Raw genomic sequence first — 26,013 nt, 5'->3', positions numbered from 1 at the left:
CCTGCAATCTACACCCACAACAGCATAGCCAGCAGACCAAGAAAAAGACTACTAGTAGTTTACAGCAATTGACTGTTAAACAATCCTTTGCAAGAGGAAGTACCATGGCGACTATGCTAGTATTAGATCTGCGTCCAATATCCACTATTAATGCAGCTGGTTTTAGACAGTTACTTGAGTTCTTGTGTCCCCGTTACCAAATTCCATCACAACACCATTTTACTAGAAAAGCTATTCCTCACCACTACCAGACGGTTCGTAAAAATGTAATTATTGGGCTACAAAATGCCATTCTACCCACTGTACACTGGAACTGGGCAATCTAAAGATTATATGACTGTGACAGCCCACTGGGTTGGTGATTCACCTTCACCAGCAGAAACTGCAGCAGCATGTACCCAAGTACGTTACATTTTTCAAAGGCAGGCTACTCTGTGTATCACCGGCTTCACTAAGAGGCATACAGCTGACAATCTGTTACAAAAACTAAGGAATGTCATTTCTGATAACGCCACCAATATTGTGACAGCATTACAGCTGGGTGAATTCCATCACATTCCCTGTTTTGCTCACATAATAAACTTGGTGGTGCAGAGCTTTTTAAAAAATGATAGGGACGTGCAGGATATGCTGTCTGTGACCCGTAAAATATCTGGACATTTCCGGCATTTGGCAACAGCAGGAGATTGCAGCAGCTACAAGAGCAATTTAATTTGCCAGAGGTGGTAATAAGCTGGAATTCCACCCTGTATATGCTTCTGAGGATGGAGGAACAGCAAAAAGCCATCCACTCTTACTCCACAAGCCATGACATTGGGAAAGGAGGGGGATGTATTTTACTCAAGCGCAGTGGAGAATAGTTTCCGTGTTGTGCAAGGTGCTGAAGCCATTCAAAGTAGTCACCTGTGAACTGAGTTCAGACACTGCTAGCTTGAGTCAAGTGATTTCCTTAATTAGACTTTTGGAAAAGCAGCTTGAGAAACTGAAGGAGGAGATGAAACAAAGCAAATATGCCATGTATGTCGGACTTGTAGATGAAGCACTTTATTCGCTTTGCCAGGATCCAAGAGTTATCACAATCTTGAAATCGGATCACTACATTTTGATGACTGTGCTTGATCCTAGGTTTAAGAGCTATGTCTTTCCTTTGTTTCCAACTGACTCAGATCTCAAGAGATGCAAGGAGCTTCTGGTGAGCAAGATGACAGCTCAAGTGTGACGTGACAGGACGGCGTCTCCTCCTTCAGTTTCTCAGTCAACTGCTGCTAGGAAAAAACTTAGCTTTCTCAAGAGACCCAGAGAGGATGCAGATGACTCAGCACAACATTTTGACATCTGGTCTTGTCTACTGTAAAAGAATTGACCAAAATTAGTGACACCTCTGATCCTACTATCAACTATCAACATCCAAAGAATGGTGGAGGATTATTTTTAATTTTCTTGGACCGGATAAAGACAACAGTTTTATTAACAAAGAACAACGTTGCTTGCAGAAATGTAAGCATGGATGTCTAAATAGACGTGTATATGTATTACTCAAACCTTTCACTTTGTGCAATACTGATGAAACAGCAGGAAAGTGTTTGTAATGTGCACTTTACATCAAAGGTACCTAACTGTATTATATTTTTTGGGGAATTGGGGCTGACTTGTTTTTTGCTGTGAATTTCAATGGCTCTTTTTAGTGCATTAACTGGCACCCTGGATTGGTCTTGGTCTGATAAAAGCACGCATCCTGGGGGACTCAGCGCTCGTCGCCATGTATTAGCTGTAGAATTACCACAGTTATCCAAGGAACGGGTGAAGCGATCAAATGAACCATAACTGATTTCATGATTAATTCTCAGTTTCACTGTACCAGCCAGGTGCTCAGGGTGACGTCTTCATCTTCCAAAGCTTATTCTGTAGGGGACAGTGACACACCCATTTTTTTTCTCAGGTCTCTTAGCTGTTCATTAAACTGGACATATTTATCGTCCTGCCTCAGGGCCTCCTCTGCGTTATTGTTCTGAAGTGCACTGTATCTTTCATGTACAAGCTTTCCTAAATCTGGGATCTCATCCGGTGGGTTACGTTTTAACTTAAGTACGGCCTCCTCAAGTGCATCTATATATTGGTTTAAATCTCTGTTCACTGCAGCATATTCCAACATGACAGATTCCATGCTGCCCACATGTTCCGTGTTACAGTCTGTCTGAAGCAGATCTAATGCCACTCCAGTTGTAATATCCATTGCTGTGTCTACATAAGTTTGGCAGTTCTTCAGGGATGAGTGTGAGGTATCCACAGAGGAGAAAGAGATTAAAGATGCAGCACGAGCAGACATGATTTAATAATGTAGACTTCATTGACAGCACTGTTAGGCTTAAGGCAGCTAAGCTATTGGTACCTTGTTTTGTGGGGGCCCAAACACACTAAGCACTTCAGCCACAAAAGTGGCACTGCTTGTCGCTGGAGTGCTTGCTTTGTTAAACTGTACATGCCCTTTTCAATATCTTACATAACGGTGGGTGGTAGGGCCCAAGGACAGTTCCATCTTGCACCACTTTTCTTTTCTGCCATTGCTGTGTGTCAATGTTTCATAGATGTGCTATGAACTGCCGTGTGTTTGTGTCATTGCTCTGTCACTTAGCATCTAGCCAGGTCGCTATAGTCTTTGTTTGAAAGTGTATGAAAATTATATTGTGACCTGTGAGGTAGTCAAAATTGACTGCAAATGACTTGAAATTAGTGTTATTGAGGTTAATAATTCCACACATAAGAGGTGGATTTTTTGGTCTTATGCCCAGGCATGACAATGATCTTCTTCTTATCACTGGTTCCACTGGTGCAGGACTCAAACAACATCATCCTCATTAGCGCCCTTGTCAGCTACACAACTACCCCCCTCATCCTGTTGCAATTCCAAAGTGGCATCCTAAATTGGTGTATCACCGGCTACACTTGGGCTGCTCATGCACACATCTGCAAAAATGCTGAAAGGGGCCTTCTTTATGGGTACACTATCAGAAAGGTTAGGCTTACACATAGCATTCGTGGATAGACTCTCCTCAGGGATTTGTGTCATTTCTGAATCTGAACATACATTTTCCTCTAATGCCTTACTGTTTTCTTCCAGCTCGGCTTTTACACGTAAAAGTATTTGGGCACCACTTTTTGACTCAGAATGACAAGATCTTGCTTGGTCATGACTGACCTTACAAGAAGATGCCTCAGTGACAGTTGCAGAACTAGCACTCCTAGAGAAAGGCGAAGGCCTCATTCTTTCCTTGCCACTGCGTGTGTAGAATGGTATGTGGGCAACTTTATTTTTTTCTGCAGATAACTTTGCCTGGATTACAAGTCTTTTTTTCTTTACCAAGGTAAAAGGTGTTTTTTTTACGTTTGTTTCCCTGACTTAAAATCACTATGCACTTTAACATCGGCTTTAGCAGATGACATAGAGGGATTACTATCATCATGACTGGTGTCAGCAGCTACTTGGTGCTCCTGGTCTTCTGTGTACCGCTGTGAATCCATTTTTATAACACAGTAGAATGTGACTGCAGATTAAGAACAACACTGCCAGTTCTATTATTTCTATTTCAGCAATTACAATTAGCAATGGAGCAATAGACCTCTCCTGTTTGTGTGTTAGCTATATAACACTGTACAATGCGACTGCAGATTTAGGCCAAGACTGCCAGCTCTATTATTTCTATTTCAGCAATGACAAATAGCAATGGAGCTCTCCTGTATGTCACTGGAGACTTTGAAGAATACTGCTACCCCTCCTCTTTCTTATCTATCTATGGCGGTGCCCAACTGCACTAGAGACTAGAACCATACTACCCCTTCTGTGTCCCTTGTCCCTCTGTGAAATGACGCTGGATCGCCGTGGAGGGCGGTACTTATAGAATCCAAGACATGCGAAATCCGACGACATAACAATGACGTTTTGCCACGTTTTCAATTCTGGGGGTGCGCGAAAGTACCGAGCTGGCTTGGCTTGGTTCTCGGATCGGCGAAGTTCGGGTGTGCTCAATTCTCGGTGAACCGAGCCTGAGCATCTCTAGTCTCAATAGCACCCATTGAGGGAACTTATAGCAGACACATTGTCACCAGGGAGAAAGAAAGACTTGATTACCTTAGCGTGTTAGTGTACATGTACATTTTCATTAAAGTTTCTTTCAAACAACCACTATCAAATGGTGAAAAAAAGAAAAAACTTGTGGTATTTCATCATCATCACCATTTATTTATATAGCACCACTGATTCCGCAGCTCTGTACAGAGAACTAATTCACATCAGGTCCTGCCCCTTTGGAGCTTACAGTCTACATTTCCCAACATACACACAGACAGAGAGAGAAAGACTATGGTCAATTTTGATAGCAGTCAATTATTAACCTACTAGTATGTTTTTGGAGTGTGGGAGGAAACCAGAGCACCCGGAGGAAACCCACACAGATAAGGCCATGGTCGGGAATCAAACTCATGATCCCAGTGCTTTCGAGGCAGAAGTGCTATCCACTTAGCCACCGTGCTGCCCAGTGAGTGTAAACGTACATACGTTTGACTTTCCCCAGCTTTAGTTTTGCTCTAATTTATCTCAGTGTGAAACCTTGTAACTGAAAATATGTGCGTATGGCCAACAATCATCTTAAGTGATCTGAATTACACCAACAATGCATTATGCATAGTTGCCTACAGAATTCCCTGGAGGTTCCCGAATTTCGGGGAGTCCTCTCAGACTCCCGGAAGAGTAGGCAAAGCTCCCGCATTTGCCAAAATTCACGGCGGTGAATGGAGAGGGAGGGGCTTAATCGTGCCATTAAGCTCCACCCTCTCCATTCAATGCCGTGAATTTTGGCTTTTTATAGTGGGGGCGGAGCTATGGTGACGCAACAATGTCACCATGCCCTCCTCCTACCCCATATCATATGACTTCTCCCCCGGATCTCCCAAGGGAGAAATCTTAAAAGTTGGCATGTATGGCATTATGTTTCTGCCAATCATGTGAATGCAACCACATCAGTTGTGTTTGGTGTTTACCTTGTCAGCAGGCAGTCTCCTGCAGATCAGACTTGCAACAAATCTGGTGCTGCTTTCTACAATGTATAGTGAAATGTAGCTTTAGTTCTCATATAGTTCATATCCTGAGTCTAGGATTTTTCAGTTTGATAATAGATAATAAAATATGATGTGAAATAAAATAACATTACAATGTACAGTAAGGGTTACATTATAATGCCTAAGCATATGCTGATGACATCATTAACCTCCATTTATACACATTAATCTCAGGGGTTTATTGAAACATGAGACCTCACTGCTGTGCCATGCTATTATACAGACACAATAGACCTGCACAAACAGGGATTACAATTCTAAAAGAGAGAAAAACAGAAACTTGAGGTTTGTGCTACTGCTTATACATAAATAGGCACTCAGAGTTTCATGCACTTTGTGCTCAGAACATACATGTAAAGTTTCTCTTATGTATTTATGCTAAAATGATAAAAATTTCAAGATACGTAGAATTCAAAAAAGAAAGTATTTTTATGTCAGGCGTATAGAGATGTAGTTTGACAGTGTTAGTAGTAAATTCAGAACCACATTGCCCTATTTACATTTGACGTAATTTGTCATATGCACAACAAAGATATGTGTCTTGAGTGTTTGTAATAAATACAAAGTAAAGGGATATTCTTTCCTATAACAGTCCAAACGGAAATGACTTCCTATATTATTGCAGCAATGCTATTTAATTAAGTACAATCATCTGGAGATTTGAATATGCAAGCATAAGTGGCTAGATAGTACTGCTGGTGTCATCATCATCATCATCATCAGTATCTTTATACCAGGCTTCCAGTAATCACAAAATATATGCCCTTTTAAGAGGCGCATCTAAGGATAAGTCCAAGACTAAGTTATGTCTCCAAGGGGTGTCCAATGCTTATATGAACACACCCTTCTAGTACTCAAATTATGATTGTGCACCCCTGACTCCGCCTCTCTGTTGCAAGGGGCCGAAAGTCTAAGATATCCAAGTCTACATACAGTCACATTTTAGTACACATGCACAGATAGAAATGTTTATATGTACACTACAAGGCCCAACTCTAAATCAGCCCTATAGTGAGCAACCAATATTTTGATTGAAAAACACTAACCAAGATTTATCAGACACTAAAAGTAAATACAAGTTTTAATGATAGAGTTTAATACTTTTAGATTATGCTGATCCATAGATAAAAAAGGACATAATATGCTATTTTTGTGTAAGTAATACTTTTTTATATTTTAAATAGATATACTGTCTGGAAAAGGAAATGGAGGTGAATCTATTTTTGGAGGTACATTTGAAGGTAAACAGAAAACTGTTCCATATACGTGAACAGTAAATTGGAGGAAAATTGTGACTGTAAAATTTGTTCCCTTATTGAAAGATAACTTTTCACCTCATTTCGCACAGTTCCACAAAGGAATTTATCTGGGTGTTAATAACTGAACAGGGATCCTTCATTTGATTTCATTGTCACGCCAACTTTGGTGCCTTAATTCTTACCCCATTCTCAGGGCTGGACTAGGACTAAAAATCAGCCCTGGCATTTAAAGCACACAGACCCACCTCTGTTGATGAGCAGGAAAAAAAATGCGTGCTGCAGCGCAGTGGCGGTGCCGCCAGGGGCGCAGCTACATTATGTTGGGGACATGGTGAAAATGGTGCGTTGATACATATATTATAATAAAACATATACATTTATCAGACACTCCCCATCCACATTACGCCATCCCCCCAGATACATTATGACACCCCCAGCCCACTGTACTTATCTATGCTTCTGATGCTGCTGACATTACTGTATAGTGAGCAGGGAAGCTCTTAGTCTCACGAGATTAATAAATCTCATGAGACTTAGAGCTCCTCGGCTTGCTTTGCAGGCTGTGTCCTGTCCGGGACTGGGAGCACAGATTTCTCCTGCTGACCAGAACTGGATTAAGGCTCAGGGGGCCCAGGCACTTAAGTCAGGGGGGCTCCTATGATGTAATTTGGCTCTTAGACAAATTTTTGACAAATACACAGGCAATACTGTGTGCATTACTGTTAGGTGCACGCAGTTCTGCCTCAACAAGCAGTACAGTGTGAAGCAGGACATATCTCCCAATTGTCCTTGTCCAAATCCTGACTAAGTGGGTCAGTCCAAATTCAGAACAGTTGGCAGACTGTCCTGGTCTCTCCTACCTGTCTTGTCATGGTCACCACTTGTGGCTGCTGGTGTCTTTAGATCAGTTGCTGCTTGTCTGGATCCTGGAATGTTGGATGCCCTATTTGGAGAAAATGAGTACATAAAATTTAGCCCTGGTGTTAAATCAATATAGCATCCGCGTTTTAAAATTAGGCCTCACTGCAGCCACAACATTAAAATACTAGTATTCACATTTGATAAATACATCTATTTCCCTCCAACTAGCCCTGACATTAAATAGTATTCCCATTTAATAAATAAAACTATTTCCCTCTCTTCAAACAACCCCAGCAAGAAATTAAATAGCATTTAAGTTTAATAAATATATCCATTTCCTACAACCACCCAGGCATTAAATAACTCATAATCACATTTAATAAATAAACCTCATTTTCCCTAAACAGCCCCACATTCAATTAATAGCTCCCAAACCACCCCAGCATTAAATTAAAAATCCAATCACCCCATCTTAAACTGATAGGGCCCACTATTAAATTGCCCCACCATCACCCCACAAATAGAATAGCACCCAATAATTAGCCCCTACCTGCAATTCACCATTAGATTAACAGCCTAACTCCCACATTATATTAAGATTCCCCATCCACACATTATAGTCATGCACCGACCCCCCCACACGCACATTATTGTCATACACCGGCCCCCACACACACATTATGGTCATACGCCGGCCCCTACACACATACTATAGTCATACCCTGTCACACACAAAACATACTATAGTGATACACTGGCCCACACACACACATACTATAGATACACTGTCACACACATACTATAGTTATATTGTTACACACATACACACTATAATCATACCGTCACACACATACTATAGATACCCTGTCACACACATACTATAGATACCCTGTCACACACATACTATAGATACCCTGTCACACACATACTATAGATACCCTGTCACACAAATCCCCCTTCTCCTCTTACCCTTTAGCTCCGCGGCGCACTGTTTAGTCTCTCATAACACATGGGACGGCACCTATCACATGGTGCGCGTCCCATGTGACACATCGCCAGATCCATTCATAGAAGAGGAGGGGAGAAGAGGAAGCCGCGCGGCCACCAGGAAGTAAGTGTAGAGCCGGCCCCATCGCTCAGTGCCGGATTCTGGCATGACAGTCTGTGCGCTCGCTGAGCAATGGGGCCGGCCAGCTAGCAACCGGCCCATCTGGCCATCAGCCCTTCTGGCATTTGCCAGAAGTGCCAGATGGCCAGTCCAGCCCTGCCCATTCTATAGCCTTGCTGGTCCTCTTCGGTCCTAGTAGAATATATTGACACTGCTCAGCACAATTAATTTTCTCTTCAGCTAAATCTTGTTCCTATAACTCATTTGGTTAATTTAACAGTTTGATTTTTTTACTTAACTCCTGAGTTCAATACATTTATTGGGCAGACAAAATGCTGCTTTTCTGCCTTTACAACCCCTAGGCACAACTACTGGTCTATTCTGTCTAATGCTACATGACATGACTTTGCACTTTATGCAGGTCTCTTATCTCTGTTAAATAAAAATGATCCAGTGTTTAAAATATATAGAAAATACAGGCTTACACACCTTTGCAATAAATACAAAATTACATCTAATATTGTTTGTATGTTTTACATTATTTATCATGTTCCCTCGATACCTTACAAATCAAATACAAAATTTAAAGGGTGTATAATGAATATAGGTAGTTACACTAAGGCCAAAGGATCAAAAACAAGAGTAAAAAGGAATCCTACTCCAAAGAATTTACAATTGAAACTCTTATAGTATTGCTTGTGTTGGTGTGTGTTTTAATTGACTATATCCTTTAAATACAGTAAGCACGAGTTTTAAAATGACTGTTTTACAGATGAAAATTTTGCACTTTCTCACAATAAACGTGGAATTCTTGGCATGGCCAATAAAGGACGACATTCCAATGGTTCCCAATTCTACATCACTCTGCAGGCTACGCCATATATGGATAGAACGATTGTAGCATTTGGGTAAGTAAATATTCTCTGTTTTATAAATATTTTGAATCTGTTTACATAGTTTTGAGTCCATTATTCATCCTAATAAAAAACCTGATTTGATTCAAAGCATTGTAAAAACATCAAACAGTGCATTGTAAAAACATCAAACAGTAAAGTGAAATTTTCCTTCCGAGTGGAAAACAGTTCCTGTTGACCTAATACTGGCAATCAGATAACTCCTTAGAGGAACGCACTATAATAAGTATTAATTAATGCTAGTAGCCCTATATGTTGTATTTTGCTAAAATAATGCCCTATACTTTGTTGAATCTATCTACAATTTGTTCAAATATTACTTTCTTTGGAGAGTATTCCATGGTTTCATTACTCTTACTGTAAACACAGCTGACATGATGGACTTTGCAACACTGTTGCCACTTCAGACCGCTTACTATGGAAGAGATGTGGGCAGCGAGCAGATCATTGTATTTGGACACTCGTCTCTGCACACTGCTAGTGGATGTATTGGAATATTAGCTCTTATCTGCAGGAATAGAGCAGGTATAGAAGTCTCCCGAAAAAAGATCAAAATATAGTAGTTATGTTTATTTGCCCAGAAATGTATCTGTAAAAGATCTGTTACATGTTTAGATGGGGCTTTACTATTTATATACAGTTTTACAAACACATGTTGGCATGTTGTGGGGCAGCACAGTGGCCTAGTGGTTAGCACTTCTGACTCACAGCACTGGGGTCATGAGTTTGATTCCAGACCATGGCCTTATCTGTGTGGAGTTTGTATGTTCTCCCTGTGTTTGCGTGGGTTTCCTCCGGGTGCTCCGGTTTCCTCCCACACTCCAAAAACATACTGCTAGGTTAATTGGCTGCTATCAAAAATTGACCCTAGTCTCTGTCTGTCTATCTCCCTGTTTGTCTGTCTGTGTCAATGTGTGCCTATATTAGGGAATTTAGACTGTAAACTCCAATGGGGCAGGGACTGATATGAATGAGTTCTCTGTACAGCGCTGCGGAATTAGTGGCGCTATATAAATAAATGATGATGATGCAGTAATCCAGCCCCTTGTCCCTTTATCATCTCCAGGCTGATTCCTTATCTCTCATGTGAATCAGTCTGGCCCATGCTTTCACTTTAATATTCTCAGTGCAGGGGGAAGTGTTATCCCCCTGTCCATGCAATGCTGAACCCCTGTACATCCTGCCTTCACTTAGGCTGGGTACACACTACAGGAAAATTTTAACGAGGCAATAGTTTTAGCGATTTTACCACTGATAGGAAAAAAAAGCCCTGATCAGCATCTGTGCTCTTCATCTGTCATAACCATCGGCTGCAACTCAGAGGAATGTCACTACTTGTACTGTGCTTTGTGTTCTCCCCGGTGTCCCTGTACCCTCAAGGGTTTAAGGCTTGCACTCCATAATTCCTATGTATTGTATTCCCTTTGCACTCAATGCACCCTTTTTCAATACATAAGCTATTGCTAGGTACTTTGTCTATCGGTTCTGATTATATTTATGATATGTCTCTTTCCTAAGTTGTTTGATAGCAAGTTCTTGGATACATAAATCTTAAAAGCTTTTTTTTCCGCAACCTTGATGCAAGTAAACACCATATAATCCAATATCCTGACGCACAATGTAGCTGTCCAGAGCATCACTCACCCTGGGGCTCCAGTACTACATGACTGTCCCACCCCGGTGCAAAAAGAAAGATGCTGGATCCTGGATCTTGGTCCTCTGTTCCATCAGCCAGCCCCCAGGCACACTGTAACACACAGCCCATGCCTGCTCCTCACTGATGGGCTGCTCGTAGATATCCCCCCACAGCTGCTGTTAGCTTTGGCCTTCTAGGTAGATCCATCACCGGGCACACACCAGGAGGCTTTCCATCACTTGGCCAGCTAGGAAAAGTCTGTGGCAGGAGATGACGCACCGCCTTCTGCTATCCCTCCTACCGGCCCCGTGTCATCAGCAGCGAGTGGTGAGAGGAGACTACATCCGAGCAGGGCCGTCATCAGGGGGGTACAGGGGGTACTGGTGTATGGGGCCTGGGCTGTCTAGGGGGCCCGCTGACCACCGATGTGCTGTCCACTGCTGATGTATCCTCCCCGACATCCCTGCTGCTGCTGTGAGCCTGGCAGTCACAGGCAGCTGTCAAACACGATTGTTCATCTCCAATCAGCGTTTGACAGCTGCCTGTCACTGCCAGGCTCACAGCAACAGCAGGGACATGAGGGAGAACAGAGCAGCATCAGAGACGTACTGCAGGAGAAAGACCCGCCCATTTGATCATGTGATCCGCCCCCTCTCCCTGTCAGTGTGAGGTCACACAGAGGGGCTGCTGCAAACAACATCTTTTTCATTCAGTACTGGGTAAGTCATTTTATTTAACTTTTTATACATGTTCTACATCACTCTTTAACTATATGCCATTAATATTTGTGCTGAGATAAACACAGCCATGTCCCTGCTAATGTATGAGTGCTGTAATTGTATTTGTAATTATGAGGCAATTTGCAGGTTATGTTGAAGTTAACATTTAGCTGTTATTATGTACACAAATTATGGCATTTTCTGTAAGGTATTATTTGTAGCATACCTACAATCATTATACAGTAAAAGCAGTAACTGTTCTTAATGGGCTTTATCAGATTTTAGAAATTAAAAGTTCACTTTTAGCATTGTAAAATTACTAAATCAGCTTGAGTCATCAGATAGAAGAGATACTGGTAACATTCAATATATGTGGAACAATTTTAGTAACTTGAGATAAGGGTGTGCTTAGTGGGGGCTTATAAATACAAAACATACTTTCTTCCATACTTGCCCACTGTCTGAAACTCTGGGAGTTCAGTTCAGCTTGGAAACCCGCAGTGGGTGATGGGAGCAATCATGATGCAACTTGCATCAAATTGCGTCATTTAGGCCCTGCCCACTTCAGAAAAGGAGGTGGTCTAATCAGCCTGGCGTGCGGGAGGACTCTTAAAAATCGGTGAGTATCCAGAACATTCCGGGAGAGTAAGCAGTATGCTTTGTTCTATTGACTAATGCCTCAAATGTACATTTTCAATCATGTGTACCTCACCGAACATTCTATATATAATTATTGTTTTCATTTCACTTTCTGGCAACTTGACTTGTACACATTCTCCTGCAGGTTCCACTAAATACATTCTTTTATATTTTTCACTTCCTACTTTTCAATCTTCCATCTGTGTTTTTTACTTCAAGCCCTTTGGGTTTTTTTGCCCTTGGATATGACACAGAACTGCCCTTTGGATACTACTGTATACAAAACACAAAGAAGGGCAGAGGAAACCACAAAGATAATGCCACTTATTGAGTAAATGTTGCAGGGGGGCATGTACAAACCTATGCATTAAAGTTGCATCTAGGAAACCCCTTTAAATATGTAATCACCAATTCTTCTATAACATTACACTGATCAAACAGCAGGTAAAGCCAATTATCAACATGAATCTTCCTCATTATCATCACCATTTATTTATTCGGTTTCTAAAGTGAATTTAAAGGATGTCATTTTTTGGGCGCAAAATTGTGAATTGTGACAGGGAGGGATAAACTGAAATTAATTTTAAAATATAAGAGAATTGTTGTTCTCCCAAGTAAAAAGAAGGAAAGATGTAATAAGGTTTTAACCTTGATATGTTCCCATGGAGAATAAACATTGGTGTGAGTTAGAGGGGGAGGGGGGGGGGGTGAAGCAGGTTTGATTTTAAATTAAGAGCGAGTTTGTTTTTACCTACCGCTTAATACCCTGTAGTGGAAGGTGAGGGGTTGCTATAGCGTGAGTTGACAGGAGGTTGGGCATTTTTATATTTGCCCACAAAACATAAGCTATTCAGGGGTGGTGGGACACGCAGTGGGGGTGGAGGGCAGTTGTCGCGGCGGAGAGTGGGGGCCCTGCCTTTTTCATTAGTACTGGGCCCTACAATTTCTGATGGCAGCCCTGCATCCGAGAGGAAGAAGGCATAGGCAGTGAGGGACAGGATTGAAGGTGAGAACTAACACTTTGAGCTGGGGAATAAGCTGACAAGCAGAGGTGCTGTGTTTTCTATAGTCCCAGTGATCTGCCTGTCACTTTTCTATCAGCTCCCTGCAGTGTGTATGCAAGACAGTCGTGAATGCATACACGCTGCAGAATTGGAACGCCATTGTTCCATTGATGAACGAGATTTTTTGTTCATATTAAAAATCCTCTTCAAAGATATCATTTATCATTGCAGCGCACACACTACTGTGATATTAGGCCAACCAGTCATTTATTGTCTGATTGGCCTGATAATTGGCTGAAAACACAGTAGTGTGTACCCAGCCTAAGTCTCGACAAAATGTAATCGTCAAATTTCTCATCCAAACTAACTTCAGGATACTTGCACCAGGGTCTAGCAGCAACTCCAAACTGAAATCGACTCTAGAGAGCTGGTAGCTAGGCCACAGGGCAGCAGTCTCCCTACTGCTGCTGATGAAGCAAGCAAGGTTCCAGTTCTGATGCCGCTGTTCTGTGGCAACCTGCCAGGCTGAAGTGTGGTGACTGGCCGACACTGCCATGGACCCTCCACTGAACCACATGGATAAGGGACCACCAAACACCACTGCATGTGGAAGTAAGGTGTATCCGGCCCATGTAAAATATTTGTTCACAGTGATCATATCCCCCCTTAATTGTCATGACTTTTAAATAAATCTAACTACGATAGTCCTTTCTCATATTTATTATAATTATTGTTTATTAATATTTTGACATGCACAGTTTGTATGTAATCATTCACATCAGTTCCTGTCCCATTAAATTAAAATTTAACTATAATCAATTAAACAACCAAAAGTAATACTACCTGTCAAGATCACAATGATGTTGATGGCAGCTGCTTATCAGTAGTTGGTGCTACTGAGTAAAGATGCGTGGAGGCTAACAAGCCTCTGTTATTCCCCAGGGACCCCCACAAGTAGGTGTGGGCTTTGGTGCGTGGGACGTACAGGTCGTGGCCCTCAATGCCAGTCACCAGTGAAGCAGCAGGTGAAGAGAATGGTCAAACAAGCCGCATCGGAAACTGGAGGGTGAACAGGAGCAGAATCCGAATCCAGACGGCTAGTGAGAAATAGCACGGTCTGAAGAAGCGTCCACTTCTAAGAAAGAGGGCTTAGATAGTCCTGGTTGTGCTAGAACCAGGGCAGAAGAGAATGCTGTCTTAAGAGACTGAAATGCCTTAATAACTTCAAAAGGATGAGCACCTTTGCAGTTAAGAGATGTGATTGGTGCAATAAGAGAGGAGAAGTTCTTAATAAATTGCCATTAGTAATTAGCAAATCTGATGAAGCGTTGGATCGCCTTTAGGCCCAATGGTTGAGGCCATTTGAGGATAGCTTCCACCTTCTCTGGATCTATTTGTAACCCAGCACCTGAAACAATATACCTCAGGAACAGTACCTCAGGGAGCTGGAACAGACATGTCTCCAGTTTGCAATATAATTGGTTCACACAGAGCTGACTAAGAACCTGTTTACATTGGACTGGTGTGAGGTCAAATTCTTGGAGAAGATCAGGATGTTATCCAAATAGACAACTACTGAGTGGTAGAGCAGATCACAGAAATTTTCTTTAACGAATCCCTGAAAGACGGTGTCAGGGATAGCTGCATCTATCAGCTCCCTGATTTAATATCCTATCATATATTCAAATAGTCTGTCACTCACCGGACTGTGAGTGCCATTTCTCCTGTGTTCAGGAACCGTGGCCGTCCGCCATTCTGAGGGTCTGCGCATGTGCAGCCCTTATGAAATCTTCAGTACCTGTTGCTTTTAATTGATTGGATGATCAGGCAACCCTCCCTTTTTAAACCACCTGTGATCATTACCTAGTGGCCTGATCTTGGAGTCTCATTCCCCATGAGCCTCTGAAGGTGTTCCTGTGTTTCCTTGTGTATTCAGCTCCAGCTGATTCCTGTCTACTACGATTGTGGTTTCCAGACCACTTCAACTCTCCTGTGTTCATCGTGTCTGCACTCAGCTGATTCCTATCTGCTACTGCTGCCGGATTCCAGTCCGCCTCAACTCTCCTGTGTTCAGCGTGTCTGCTCTCCGCTGCCTCCGTTACTACTGCCGGTTTCCAGACCGTCTCAACTCTCCTGTGTTCATCATGTCAGCTCTCCACTGATTCCTATCTGCTACTGCTGCCGGATTCCAGACCGTCTCTACTCTCCTGTGTTCAGCGTGTCTCCCCTCCGCTGCCTTCGCTACTACTGCCGGATTCCAGACCGCCTCTACTCTCCTGTGTTCAGCGTGCCTTCCCTCCGCTGCCTCCGCTGCTACTGCCGGATACCAGACAGCCTCAACTCTCCTGTGTTCATCATGTTTCCAGTTTTACTTACTACTGCTTCCTGAGTATTACTCCGTTGATTATCGGTTACCTTCCGTGCGCTGCACCAACCTGATTACCGCTTCCATCCTCCAGTGGTCTCTCCTCCTGCCGGCGTTCAGCCGTTCAGGTATCCCTGCACGTCTCCTTGACAGCCTGCTCTCCTGAACCGCGGTATGCATACTTTCCATTGACTTTGCTATTGTATTGCATATCCGTCTGGACTGTGTTGTGTTCATCTCCGGAGTCTTCCATCTACTGAAGCTATTGTTACCATTGACTTTGTTTCCTATTACCTGGATCTCTATAGTGACTTTGTATACTTCAAGCAGCGCTTGTCAGTTATTATTGTATTGTGGTTATCATCGTGGGATCAAGTTCCGTGTGCCCCGTGTATCCTCTGCATTCCATTCATCTCCTCGTGCCCCTCCTCACATATATATAGCAGTGGTACAACTTGCTGAACGCAGACCACTGACTCCTGTTCCCCATTGGCACCAGTTTCAAGTATCCTCTCACATAGACAGTGGTACAACTTGCTATACGCAGACCACTGACTCTCACTACCTCCTCTCTACTCCTGGACATTCCTCCTCACTATAGCAGTGGTACAACTTGCTGTACGCAGACCACTGACTCTCCTCACGTTTACTTGTCCATCTGGTTCCTCGTGTACATACATCTAGTCATTACCAGTTGCTGCTAGTCATAGACTTTCCTTGAGCATTCTCTCACCATCTGCTGATTCTCCTGTTCCGTTGTCACCCTGCTACCAGAGGACCATAGTACCAGCTATATTACTCTGGTAAGAACATCATCTGGTGATATCCTGGGCAAAGACTCCTAGTGCCCGTGACATAGTCAAATGATATATCACTTCTATTTTCTCTGGAAAACCACTCCTGTCCACTTTAACCTGTCAAAAACTGCACTCTGCGCACTCGTGACTTGGAAGCTTACTGTAAGGGAACACACAGGGTACTAGTCCCAATCTCGCTCTTACCTATACCTTAGGCTACAGATATAACTGGTCCCTTTCTCAACACAGGCATGGCGCTTCCACACCTCTCCGCAACTGCCACAAGCTCTGTATAAAGCCTGTAGCAAACTTAAGACTTCATTACCCAATTGTGCACACTCTGCTCTCTGATAGCAAAAAGAGTTAACACTTCCCACATTTGTATTTAAAGGATTAACACAGCTAAGCACTCAACTTGTTCTAAACAGGCAGTGAATTTGTTTAGAGCAATAAGGACAGTTCAGATTCAATACACAAAAAGTACAATGCTTACAGGTAATAAAAACAATAAAAGTTGACACGATATATACAGCAAAACAAATTAAAAATAAAAATTAAAGTTTCAGATTATAAATTTACGAGTTGTATAATCTATGCCAAGGGAAATTAGCTTGTCAATGTTGATTGAGTCTGACAATCTCTTGTAAATGGTTTCATCTTTTTAAAAGACACTTTTTCCTCATTCCCCCTTATTAAAGTAATTTCATTGTTTTCCAATAAGCATTGTCTATGCGATTTGTGTGGTTCCAAAGCACAAGCAATTTATTTAGCAAAAGTTTAGCAGTTCAATAAATAAGTACAGTGCAGCCGATACATGATACATATTAAAGATGTTACATTAAAGCAGGAAAGTATAAAAACACTGAACACATTACATCTTCCTTATAGTGTTCACCCTGCTCCAGTGAATACAGCCATGCTCTCACATTGCCAGGATCAAAGAGAGGTAGAACAAAACCAGCATGCTTGTATATAGTGTACAGATAACACTTATTGAGGTCTTCAATGGTCCAGGGTTAATGATATTCCATTTCCTTGCAAGTTATAGATCAGTTCATTTGATCCTTACAAAGGGTGAGGGGAAACTTCCCCCACCCCATTGTTCAAATGTTTTGACTTTGAATGACCAGTTCAAACTGACCCAAACAAAAGTACTTTTGAGCATTAATCTCATATTGCTTGTATCTTGTGATCGCTAGATGCGATCGCTACTCCGTCCACACCGGGTTAATACTGTTGAAATAAGCTTTAATATGAAACCAAACTCTTTACCTTTTAAAACACCTGAACCATAAATAGCTTTACTACAGTATTATATATGCATAAATAAAACAATCTAATACATTTTACCAATAAATGTGGATTGGAACCTTAATAAATATGAACTATATATAAGTGAATGTGTAAGTGTATGCGTGCATTATTGTTACATGGCGCAATCATGCGATTGTGCCATGTAATGTGGCATACTGATCGCAATCGCATGGTAAAACAATATTAATAAATATACTTTCTTTCATCCAAGTATTCGAATTTGACACCCTCCAACTGGGATGTGGTCTCCAGAGGGGGCCTGTGACACATTTTACAACCACAACCTGCTTAAAATTCCTAATGCTAAAAAGTAACATAACTTTCCTGGGGAGTGCCTCAGACCCAATTGTTTTATTAATAAATTTAGTACTAATTTACCAATTTATAGATAACAAGCATAGATAGGTTCAGGGAATTTGTTGAGCCGATACTCATTTCCTCACCTTCCCTGCATGACAGACCAATTTATTTGACGTATGAGCTGTCCTCATCATGCTATTTATGAATTGGTGGTTGATCACTAATTATATTAATTGTAAGTTGTATTTTGTAAATGGAATTATTTTTGCCTATATAAAATATTGCAAGCCATGGTCACAAATTCCATGTCTCTTTGTGTGACTCCCCTACTTGGAGATGGTTCCCGAAAGTCTTTTTAGGTGTCAAAAAACTCTCCTATGCCAGCATTTGGCTCACCCCAGGGGGGCTTTGAAGCTCTTCAGTTCCCAATAAGGTGTCAGTGTTACCTAGTAACACAGGACCCAATATTTTTGGCCTCACATTGTACACATGGAATTAGATTATTAACCCTAGGAGAGCAGGGCTCCACTTTGAAGTCATCTGCATTTAACATACAGAGAAACACAAATTATAAATGGTTTAATTTGATACACAGTATTTGCAATGCAGTTATGATTAAGCTTTATTCCCCACAGTGATGTTATTTGTTTATCCTTATAACTGTAATTCCTCCCTGTTCACTAGAGATGGCAGAAGCATTACACAGTCAGAAAGGTATAATGACCATCTCGGGTGTTGAAATCCGTCTTCCATTCATTTCCCTGGTGTATTCTAATGAGATTATAGGGCCTTCAAAGGTCCAGTTAAAAGAATATTTTGGCTCGTCAACTATGATTGAAAAGCTCAGAGATGAGGGGCAATGGATATCTGTTCTTGCCCATTACAGCACTGAGCTTCGATGATCAATGCAAAGCCTCAGAGAATCACCTTTTTTAACAAAGAAAGATCCTGCAACCACTGGAGACAATTTTCAGATTTTCAGCAGTGTACTCTGACAGAGTCTAAGTCTCAGGCAGAAAGAGAGAGGATAGGTTCTGCATCTTGGGGTACAGGAATAAGGTCTATGGGACAATCCCAAGGGCGGTGAAGAGGAAGATTCTCAGCAGCCACTTTACTAAAACCGTCTCTAAAGGCGGCTTATGCCAGAGGTAAAGCAGAAATTGGACATAGAGTGTGACATGTCGTATTAATAATGGGAGTTAAAATAGTTTGCAGACAATATTGGCTACAATGCGAACCCAACAATATAACATGCGCGAGTTGCCAGTCAAATTGAGATGAGTTTTTAGCAATGGTAAACCCAGGATGATAGGATTGATCTTTTGAGGAAGCACCAGAAAACTAATCAATTCGATATGAAACACAACATCTGAACAACACATGTAGTCTTGGATATTAATCTCCGGATTCTAAACTTTCCTTCACAAGGCAGCGCCGCTTTAAATTTAAGCGCTGAAGACGCCGAACTCGCGGGAGTTCAAGAATCTGGAGATTAATACATTTACCCCCTTAGCTCTTTCGGATGAGAAATTCCTGGGAGACCATTCAAATTGGATAACACACTGATTCAAGAATATAATATCAGTGTCAGAAGAAAGACTTCGGAAATCTCAACATCTAGCTTACCAAGTTCAACTTCAGAAAAAAATGCCAATAAGGAATTGTCTATACCTGCTATGTTTTTATCCACCATAGATGTTCTACCTTGGGCAAGGTGGCCCTGTCTTTAAACATAATCAATGGATCTGCAATCAAACTTCCCTAGATCAACACATCAGACTTACAAACACTGAAAAGAAATCTCTTAGATTGTGGCAGAATGGACTGTGGTCACCACAGACTCCAGCTCCAAAGGCTGAGGACCTCATTTACTTACAGAAGTAGCACAAGGAGTGTGACTCCAGAATGAAAAATGTCTACAGGCGAATATTCTAGAAATGAGAGTAGTATGGCATGCAATTCAGCACAACCATGCCCTCCTAAAACACAAATATCTCAGTATCACCTTTATTATGATCATTCTTATGAAATGAGGAAATATAATAATTCACTTTTGTTAAAATAACAGAAAAACTAATGCGGTAGTATCAGGGTCGTCTCTGCTTTCACTCTGCCACTTGGGAACAAAACGCCTGTTTCCTGGCGGAGTACTCGTTGCCAAGCAATCCCTGACTTTCTTCTTGCCAGTCTGCGTGCCCTTTGCTAGGCAACAGCATGCGCTTTCTCTTCTCTGTCGGCGGTTAGTGACATGACTGGCATGGCGTGTTAAACTCTGCACCTCTTTGTTCATTAGCGCCAACTTTTACTGATCGTTACCTGTAACTACTTAAGAAATGTTCCAGTTTTTTGCAGGCTATCATTGTGTGTTATATATAATGCACTTAATTATAATTACATGTGGCCTGTATGTCTAGCTAATATTTGTGTGAAATTCAGGCAATGAAACCCTATCAGGGCTAATCTTTAATGCATTTGAAAATAGAAAAATATATGGTATCAGTGCCAGGGTACTGAACATGGGCCAGACTGGTGGAAAAGTGATATTACTTTATTGTTGCATATTTTATTTTTAGTAACTGGCATTGTTTGTTCCTAGTACTCATTCCTACTACTGTAATTTTGGAGTGAAAATGTCCCCACCAATACCAGTGTAATGCATATGTGTTTACACCACCCCAGAGTACCTTGCTTACACTATTACTATCTGTACAGTGTCAGCATGAATTGTTTAATGTATCTATGTTTCTAATATAGTGATATCATCAATTTTAAATGGAAGAATGATATGGCAGAGTATTAATTGCATTTTTTTTTGCATTTTAGACAACTGATTGAAGGTAGCGAGGTGCTTCAGAAAATAGAAGACATCCCAACATACAATGAGAGACCAAAACTGGACTGCACAGTTGTAGACTGTGGAATTTTCACACCTTGACTATAAAATATTTTCTCCTAGACAAGAGACAAACAGAGGTGTTACAGGCATAATGAATGGATGTACTGCAAGATTTCCCAAAGATTCTGAGGCTGCATCTGATTAACTAATAGGGCACATATACAAACATTACATTAAAGTGCAAAATGTGCACCAAACTAATAGCAACCAATCAGATACTTGCTTTCATTGTCTAACTTGTACAGGACAGATATAAAAACAATCTGCTGATTGGTTGCTGTGGTTCATTGCAAAGTTTGCAAATATAGTTAATATAGGCATAGTTAATAGTTAGGAAAAGATTTCCTTAATCTTGGCACTGGTGTCTTTGTCCAGTCCTGTAGAAGTTTACAGGACAGGTGCTACAAGTAAGAATTAAAAGTATAGTCTGATGCTGGTGGGACCTTTACAACATAAGTCACGCTGATACATGGGTGCACAGTTAAAGGGTGTTCCCATTCCCAAGATTTCATCATATCATTTGATTCGTTTTGGTATCAAGAATTTGGATAGGCACAGACCCTCCTTGATACATCATCTCTGTGTTCAATTCATACAGTATCAGTAAACAGCAGACAACTTCACTGGGCTTAGGACATCTATGAAATGTGATGTGTTCACAGTTCACTAGATCGTCTTGAACTGGCATATCTTAAGCACAATATTTTTATATGCATTTAAATCATGTCTCCATGAATACAACTTTTACAAGCAGGTATTGCTCTTGGGTTTCTTCCTCCTATATAAGCTAAAGTGGCTACCAAACTGTAGCTAATACGGCCTCCAGTTAACAGCCAGTTAACCAATATATATTGAGAGAGAAATAAGAAAAAAACATGTACCTGCTCTAAAAAATGTACTTACAGCTGTTCCAACACACCCAGTTTAACATAACGTCATAAAATTACATTGTGGCTTGTTAAGTACATAATCTGTCACAGTCTCCAGAGGTGAGATAATTTGCTTTAGAGAGATAATTTGCTTTAGAGAAATCTCGCACCAGTCACTCAGACAGCAAATCAGACACCGGTAAATGAAATAAAAAAATATTAAATGTGGCAAAAAATGCAACAGCAAAGCTATAAAACTAAGAATAAGCAGTACACAAAACATGGAACAATACAGAGGGGTATATTTACAATGAGTGGTTCCATAGAACCGTCAATTACCGGCACTTTGAAGTCATTCTTTAAAACAACACTTTTATTAAAGACAAAGCCCATCAGGTTTCGTCTTTAATATAATTGCCATTTGAAGACAATGCAAAGTGCCAGGAATTGGCAGTTCCGCATAGTAAGTATACCCCAGAGACTATAGAGAGCTAGAATATACAATGGGCAGAGGTTGGAGAAACAGGTTATACCTCCCAACTGTCCCAATTTGAGGGGACTGTCTCACGTTTCAGGACATTTGTCCCGATAAGGTGACAATGGTGAAATGTTCCACTGAGTGATGTCCCTTCAATGCAGTGTATAACAGCGGCAGGTGCGTGTGGCACTGAAGGGGTGGTTTAGGGGAGGGGTTGGGGGATGACCCTTCTAGCATGACCACGCCCGTTTCTTGCATATGATTTGTCCCAAATCAGCCATCATATATGTTGGGAGGTATGGGATAGGGGTCAGGAAAGTCTGGGAAAGGCAGACAAAAACCAACTCCAATAAGCAGTTGTGACCATGAAAAGATGTGATTATCCAGCAGAGAGGAGATACAGTATATACACAAGGGATCATGTGGCAGCAATCACTCATTAGTCAGACATGCATGATACTGATCTGCAAGAATGCTGTCTCAACCTACAGACCAGATGGCAAACTGCAGGATTAGTAAGACAAAGTGTTGCCACAGAGGCAGTCACATACTGTAGACAGGCACCCTAGCATAATCTCTCTGAAGAGGGAAATGACAGTATTAATAGTCATATTTATTTTTACTTTCAATCTAACCTTCATGCTGTTTTCAATAAACTTTTTTTCTGTTAAATTCCCTTTTGTAAGTATTAGCAATACACTCCATAACACATTATGTAATCATAAACTTTGCAAACAAAAGGTTCACTTAAAACTAATTGATTGTACCATTGTTTAGACACGAAAAAAGTATCCTAATATTTTTCATTGAAACGTATAGCGTTCTTATTAGGCTATGTTGTTATAGTGGATATGGCAATACATTTACAGTGATGATACAGAAAATACATAATGGTGAATGCATATTAGCTGTATAATAGCAAAACTATCTGTTGGTAAATATCTTCCCCTCTAGTTTTCCTTTCATAGAGATTACAGTTAAAAAGGCCTCTTTGTAACTCACATCAAGGAATACTGTTCTTATGAACATGATTGAGAACAGTGGCAGAACTACCATTTTTGCAGCTGCTGCCATGCACCGGGGCCCATGGAGTTAATGGGGCTTGCTGCATGGCAGATGTAGATTGTCGGGGGCCCCGGTTTCCTCCTCCCTGCCTCTCTGCACCAGGGCCCAGAGCTCACCAGTTCCACCTCTGTGTCATGGGCTGAGAAGAAGTTACTAGCCGGTATTAGCAAGGGAGTTTGATCTTCGCTGCAAGAGGATGCGCAGATCGCGGTTCTGCGAGACAGCCACCAGTGTAGTAACAGAGTGGACGGCCGTAGTCAATCAATCCAGGTCAGAACCAGCCGGGTAGTCAGGTACAAGGGAAGATCCGAAGAATAGTCAAAAGCAAACCAAGTGAGCCCTGATAAGTGGGCGGTAATTGGCAGTCAGGCACACTGACTGCTGACAGGTGGACCCAAAAAACATCCCATTGCCTAGCAACAGAACAGGGAGCCCTCTGCGCATGTGCTCGTAGCGTGCACCAACAAGAACCAGGAAGCGTCCCATTGTGATGATCGGGGGAAGACAGCTGGCCGTCCCTCATGCTTAGTGTCAGTGCGGAGGCGGCACCTGACACTCTGATTGAGAAGTATCTACTATATAAGTGGATTAATCTATTTGCAAGAAAAACAGAGAAGGCAGGTGGCAATCCCCGGCACATAGCTGAAGTGAAGGGACGGCACCTGACAGTAGCCCCCCTTCTCCCAGATGGGGAGAATTTAGAAGCTTGTTTCTTCAAAAAGCTATCAAGAAGACGGGCTGCGTGAAGATCCTCTTTATTGACCCAGGATCTCTCTTCAGGATCATAGCCCTTCAAATGACTCAAAACCTGTGTCTTGCCTCAAAGGGTTTGGGATAATAGGATGTATTCCATCTCATATTCATCACCATGGACAGTCTTTATAGGAGGGAAGACGGGTTTTTGGAAAATTCATTGAAAACCAGAGGATTCAATAACGATATGTGGAAGAAATTATGCACTTTGAGAGAGGAGGGTACTGAAGTCTGTAAGTCACAGCATTGATTACATGAGAAATGCGAAAGGGACCAATGAAACAAGGTGCAAATTTCAAGGACAAGACACAAGATTAAGTTTAAGATTACGGGTGGATAGACACATGGAGAACAGGGAAGTTTTTATGGTGGCGATCTGCATAGTATTTGTACCATTCCGAGGTTTGCAGAAGTTTGATTCGGACTTGGGTCCAGATCTGGGAGAAATCGTGGACATGTTTTGAACAGGCACAGGGGAAGTCAGATAAACTAGAGAAGGTGGGTGTCACGGCAATAGGGTTTCTGGGATCCGTCTCGGGACTTGCTGTGGCAGGAATTTAGTGGAAACTGGAAGGCCAGATGAATGTCTTGCTCATAGAGGTTACTCTATTTCTGTATACCGGATGTTAGGAGGAGGAATGCTGGACTGGACTCCGTACTAAAATAAACAACTGGAATCTGGACCTGATGGACTGGAACCTGGATGTGGGAACAGGGATGACCTAAACTCATGACCACAGACTCTGTACCTCCAAGAACTCAGAAACTCAGACAAATATATTACCACAACTGGGACTGTGAAGACTCAGAACTCAGGCAGAGAATATACAGGGGTGGCAACCTCCTGAACAGAATAAGCCTGGAATGGAACTGGTCCTGGACATCTCAAAACTTAGAACCTGGTGTAGGCATGGAACTGGAAGTCAGTACCCTGAGACACAGAGATGGCTCCAGAATGTGGATGACTCAGGACAACAACCTACTACCCCAGATAGCCAGTAGGAGAGACAGGAAGAGATTGAAGAGAGGAGAATCCACACGGACGGTAACAGCTGGAATCTGTACACGAGCAGATTGAATGAAGATGAATCCACACGAGGAATTAATAGCCAAAGTCTTTATTTCAGCAGGCAGAATGAAGCTGAATTCACACAATGGTAAATGGTTGGAGTCTGTATAACAGCAAACAGGATAAATCTAAACTCACTCAGAGGGTAAATGGTTGAAATCCATATCATATGAAGCACCAATAAACAGCAGTAGTGGTAAACTGGAACCAGGAACTAGGAAGTGTTGCACTGGCAATTAGCTGAGTATAGGAGGAAACTCTTATAGTCTGCAGAGGAAGCTAATTGGTGGGTGAGATCAGCTGTTCAGTCTCAGCAGGATGTTTAGCAAATGTCTCACCCAAGATGGCAGCCTTCAGTACAGCAGACAGAAGTCACGCTTTGTCCCAGGAATATGATACCGCCAAGTTGCGTAAACAGGACTAAGACCCCAATTCATGACAGTGGGTAATACAGGACCTCTAGCAAAAACTGTAAAGAAAGCAGAAATTTCTGTAGGCTCGTGTTGGTGGTTGTTGTGTGTGAATTCTGCCCAAGGAAGGTGATCACTCCAAGAAGATTGATAGCCAGAAGAAAACTTTAAACTAACCCCAAGGTTTTTACAAAAGGACCTTCAAAATCTGGAAACAAATTGAACCCCACAATCTGAAATAATCTCAACAGAACAACCATGTATACGAAAAATGTTTTTAATAAATAAGAGTGGTAATTCGGAGACTGATGTTAATGCCCTCAAGGGGACAAAATGGGCCAATTTGGAAAATTCATCAACCACTACCCAAATGGAATTATAACCATGACTGTCAGGAAGGTCCGTGATAAAATCCATGGTGATGCTGGTCCACAGAGTGTCTGGA

The 26,013-nt window shown here is 41.7% G+C and overlaps 1 protein-coding gene across 2 annotated transcripts in view; it reads left to right on the top strand.

The window, feature by feature from the left end:
* Positions 1–21,232, top strand: part of PPIL6 (peptidylprolyl isomerase like 6) — a 43,960-nt gene extending 22,728 nt beyond the window's left edge. For both annotated transcript variants that reach the window (XM_075200637.1, XM_075200636.1), the window contains 3 exons: positions 6,297–6,353; positions 9,113–9,248; positions 20,852–21,232. In XM_075200637.1, the coding sequence (XP_075056738.1) occupies positions 6,297–6,353; positions 9,113–9,248; positions 20,852–20,963 (305 nt within the window). In that variant the 3' untranslated portion in view covers positions 20,964–21,232. The remainder of the gene's footprint in view (positions 1–6,296; positions 6,354–9,112; positions 9,249–20,851) is intronic.
* The last annotated feature ends 4,781 nt before the right edge of the window (positions 21,233–26,013 follow it).

The sequence above is a fragment of the Mixophyes fleayi genome, chromosome 3 (genome assembly GCF_038048845.1).
Source record: "Mixophyes fleayi isolate aMixFle1 chromosome 3, aMixFle1.hap1, whole genome shotgun sequence".
Classification (NCBI taxonomy): domain Eukaryota; kingdom Metazoa; phylum Chordata; class Amphibia; order Anura; family Limnodynastidae; genus Mixophyes; species Mixophyes fleayi.
The sequence above is the reverse complement of the archived record's forward strand: the minus strand, read 5'-3'. Positions and strand labels throughout refer to the sequence as shown.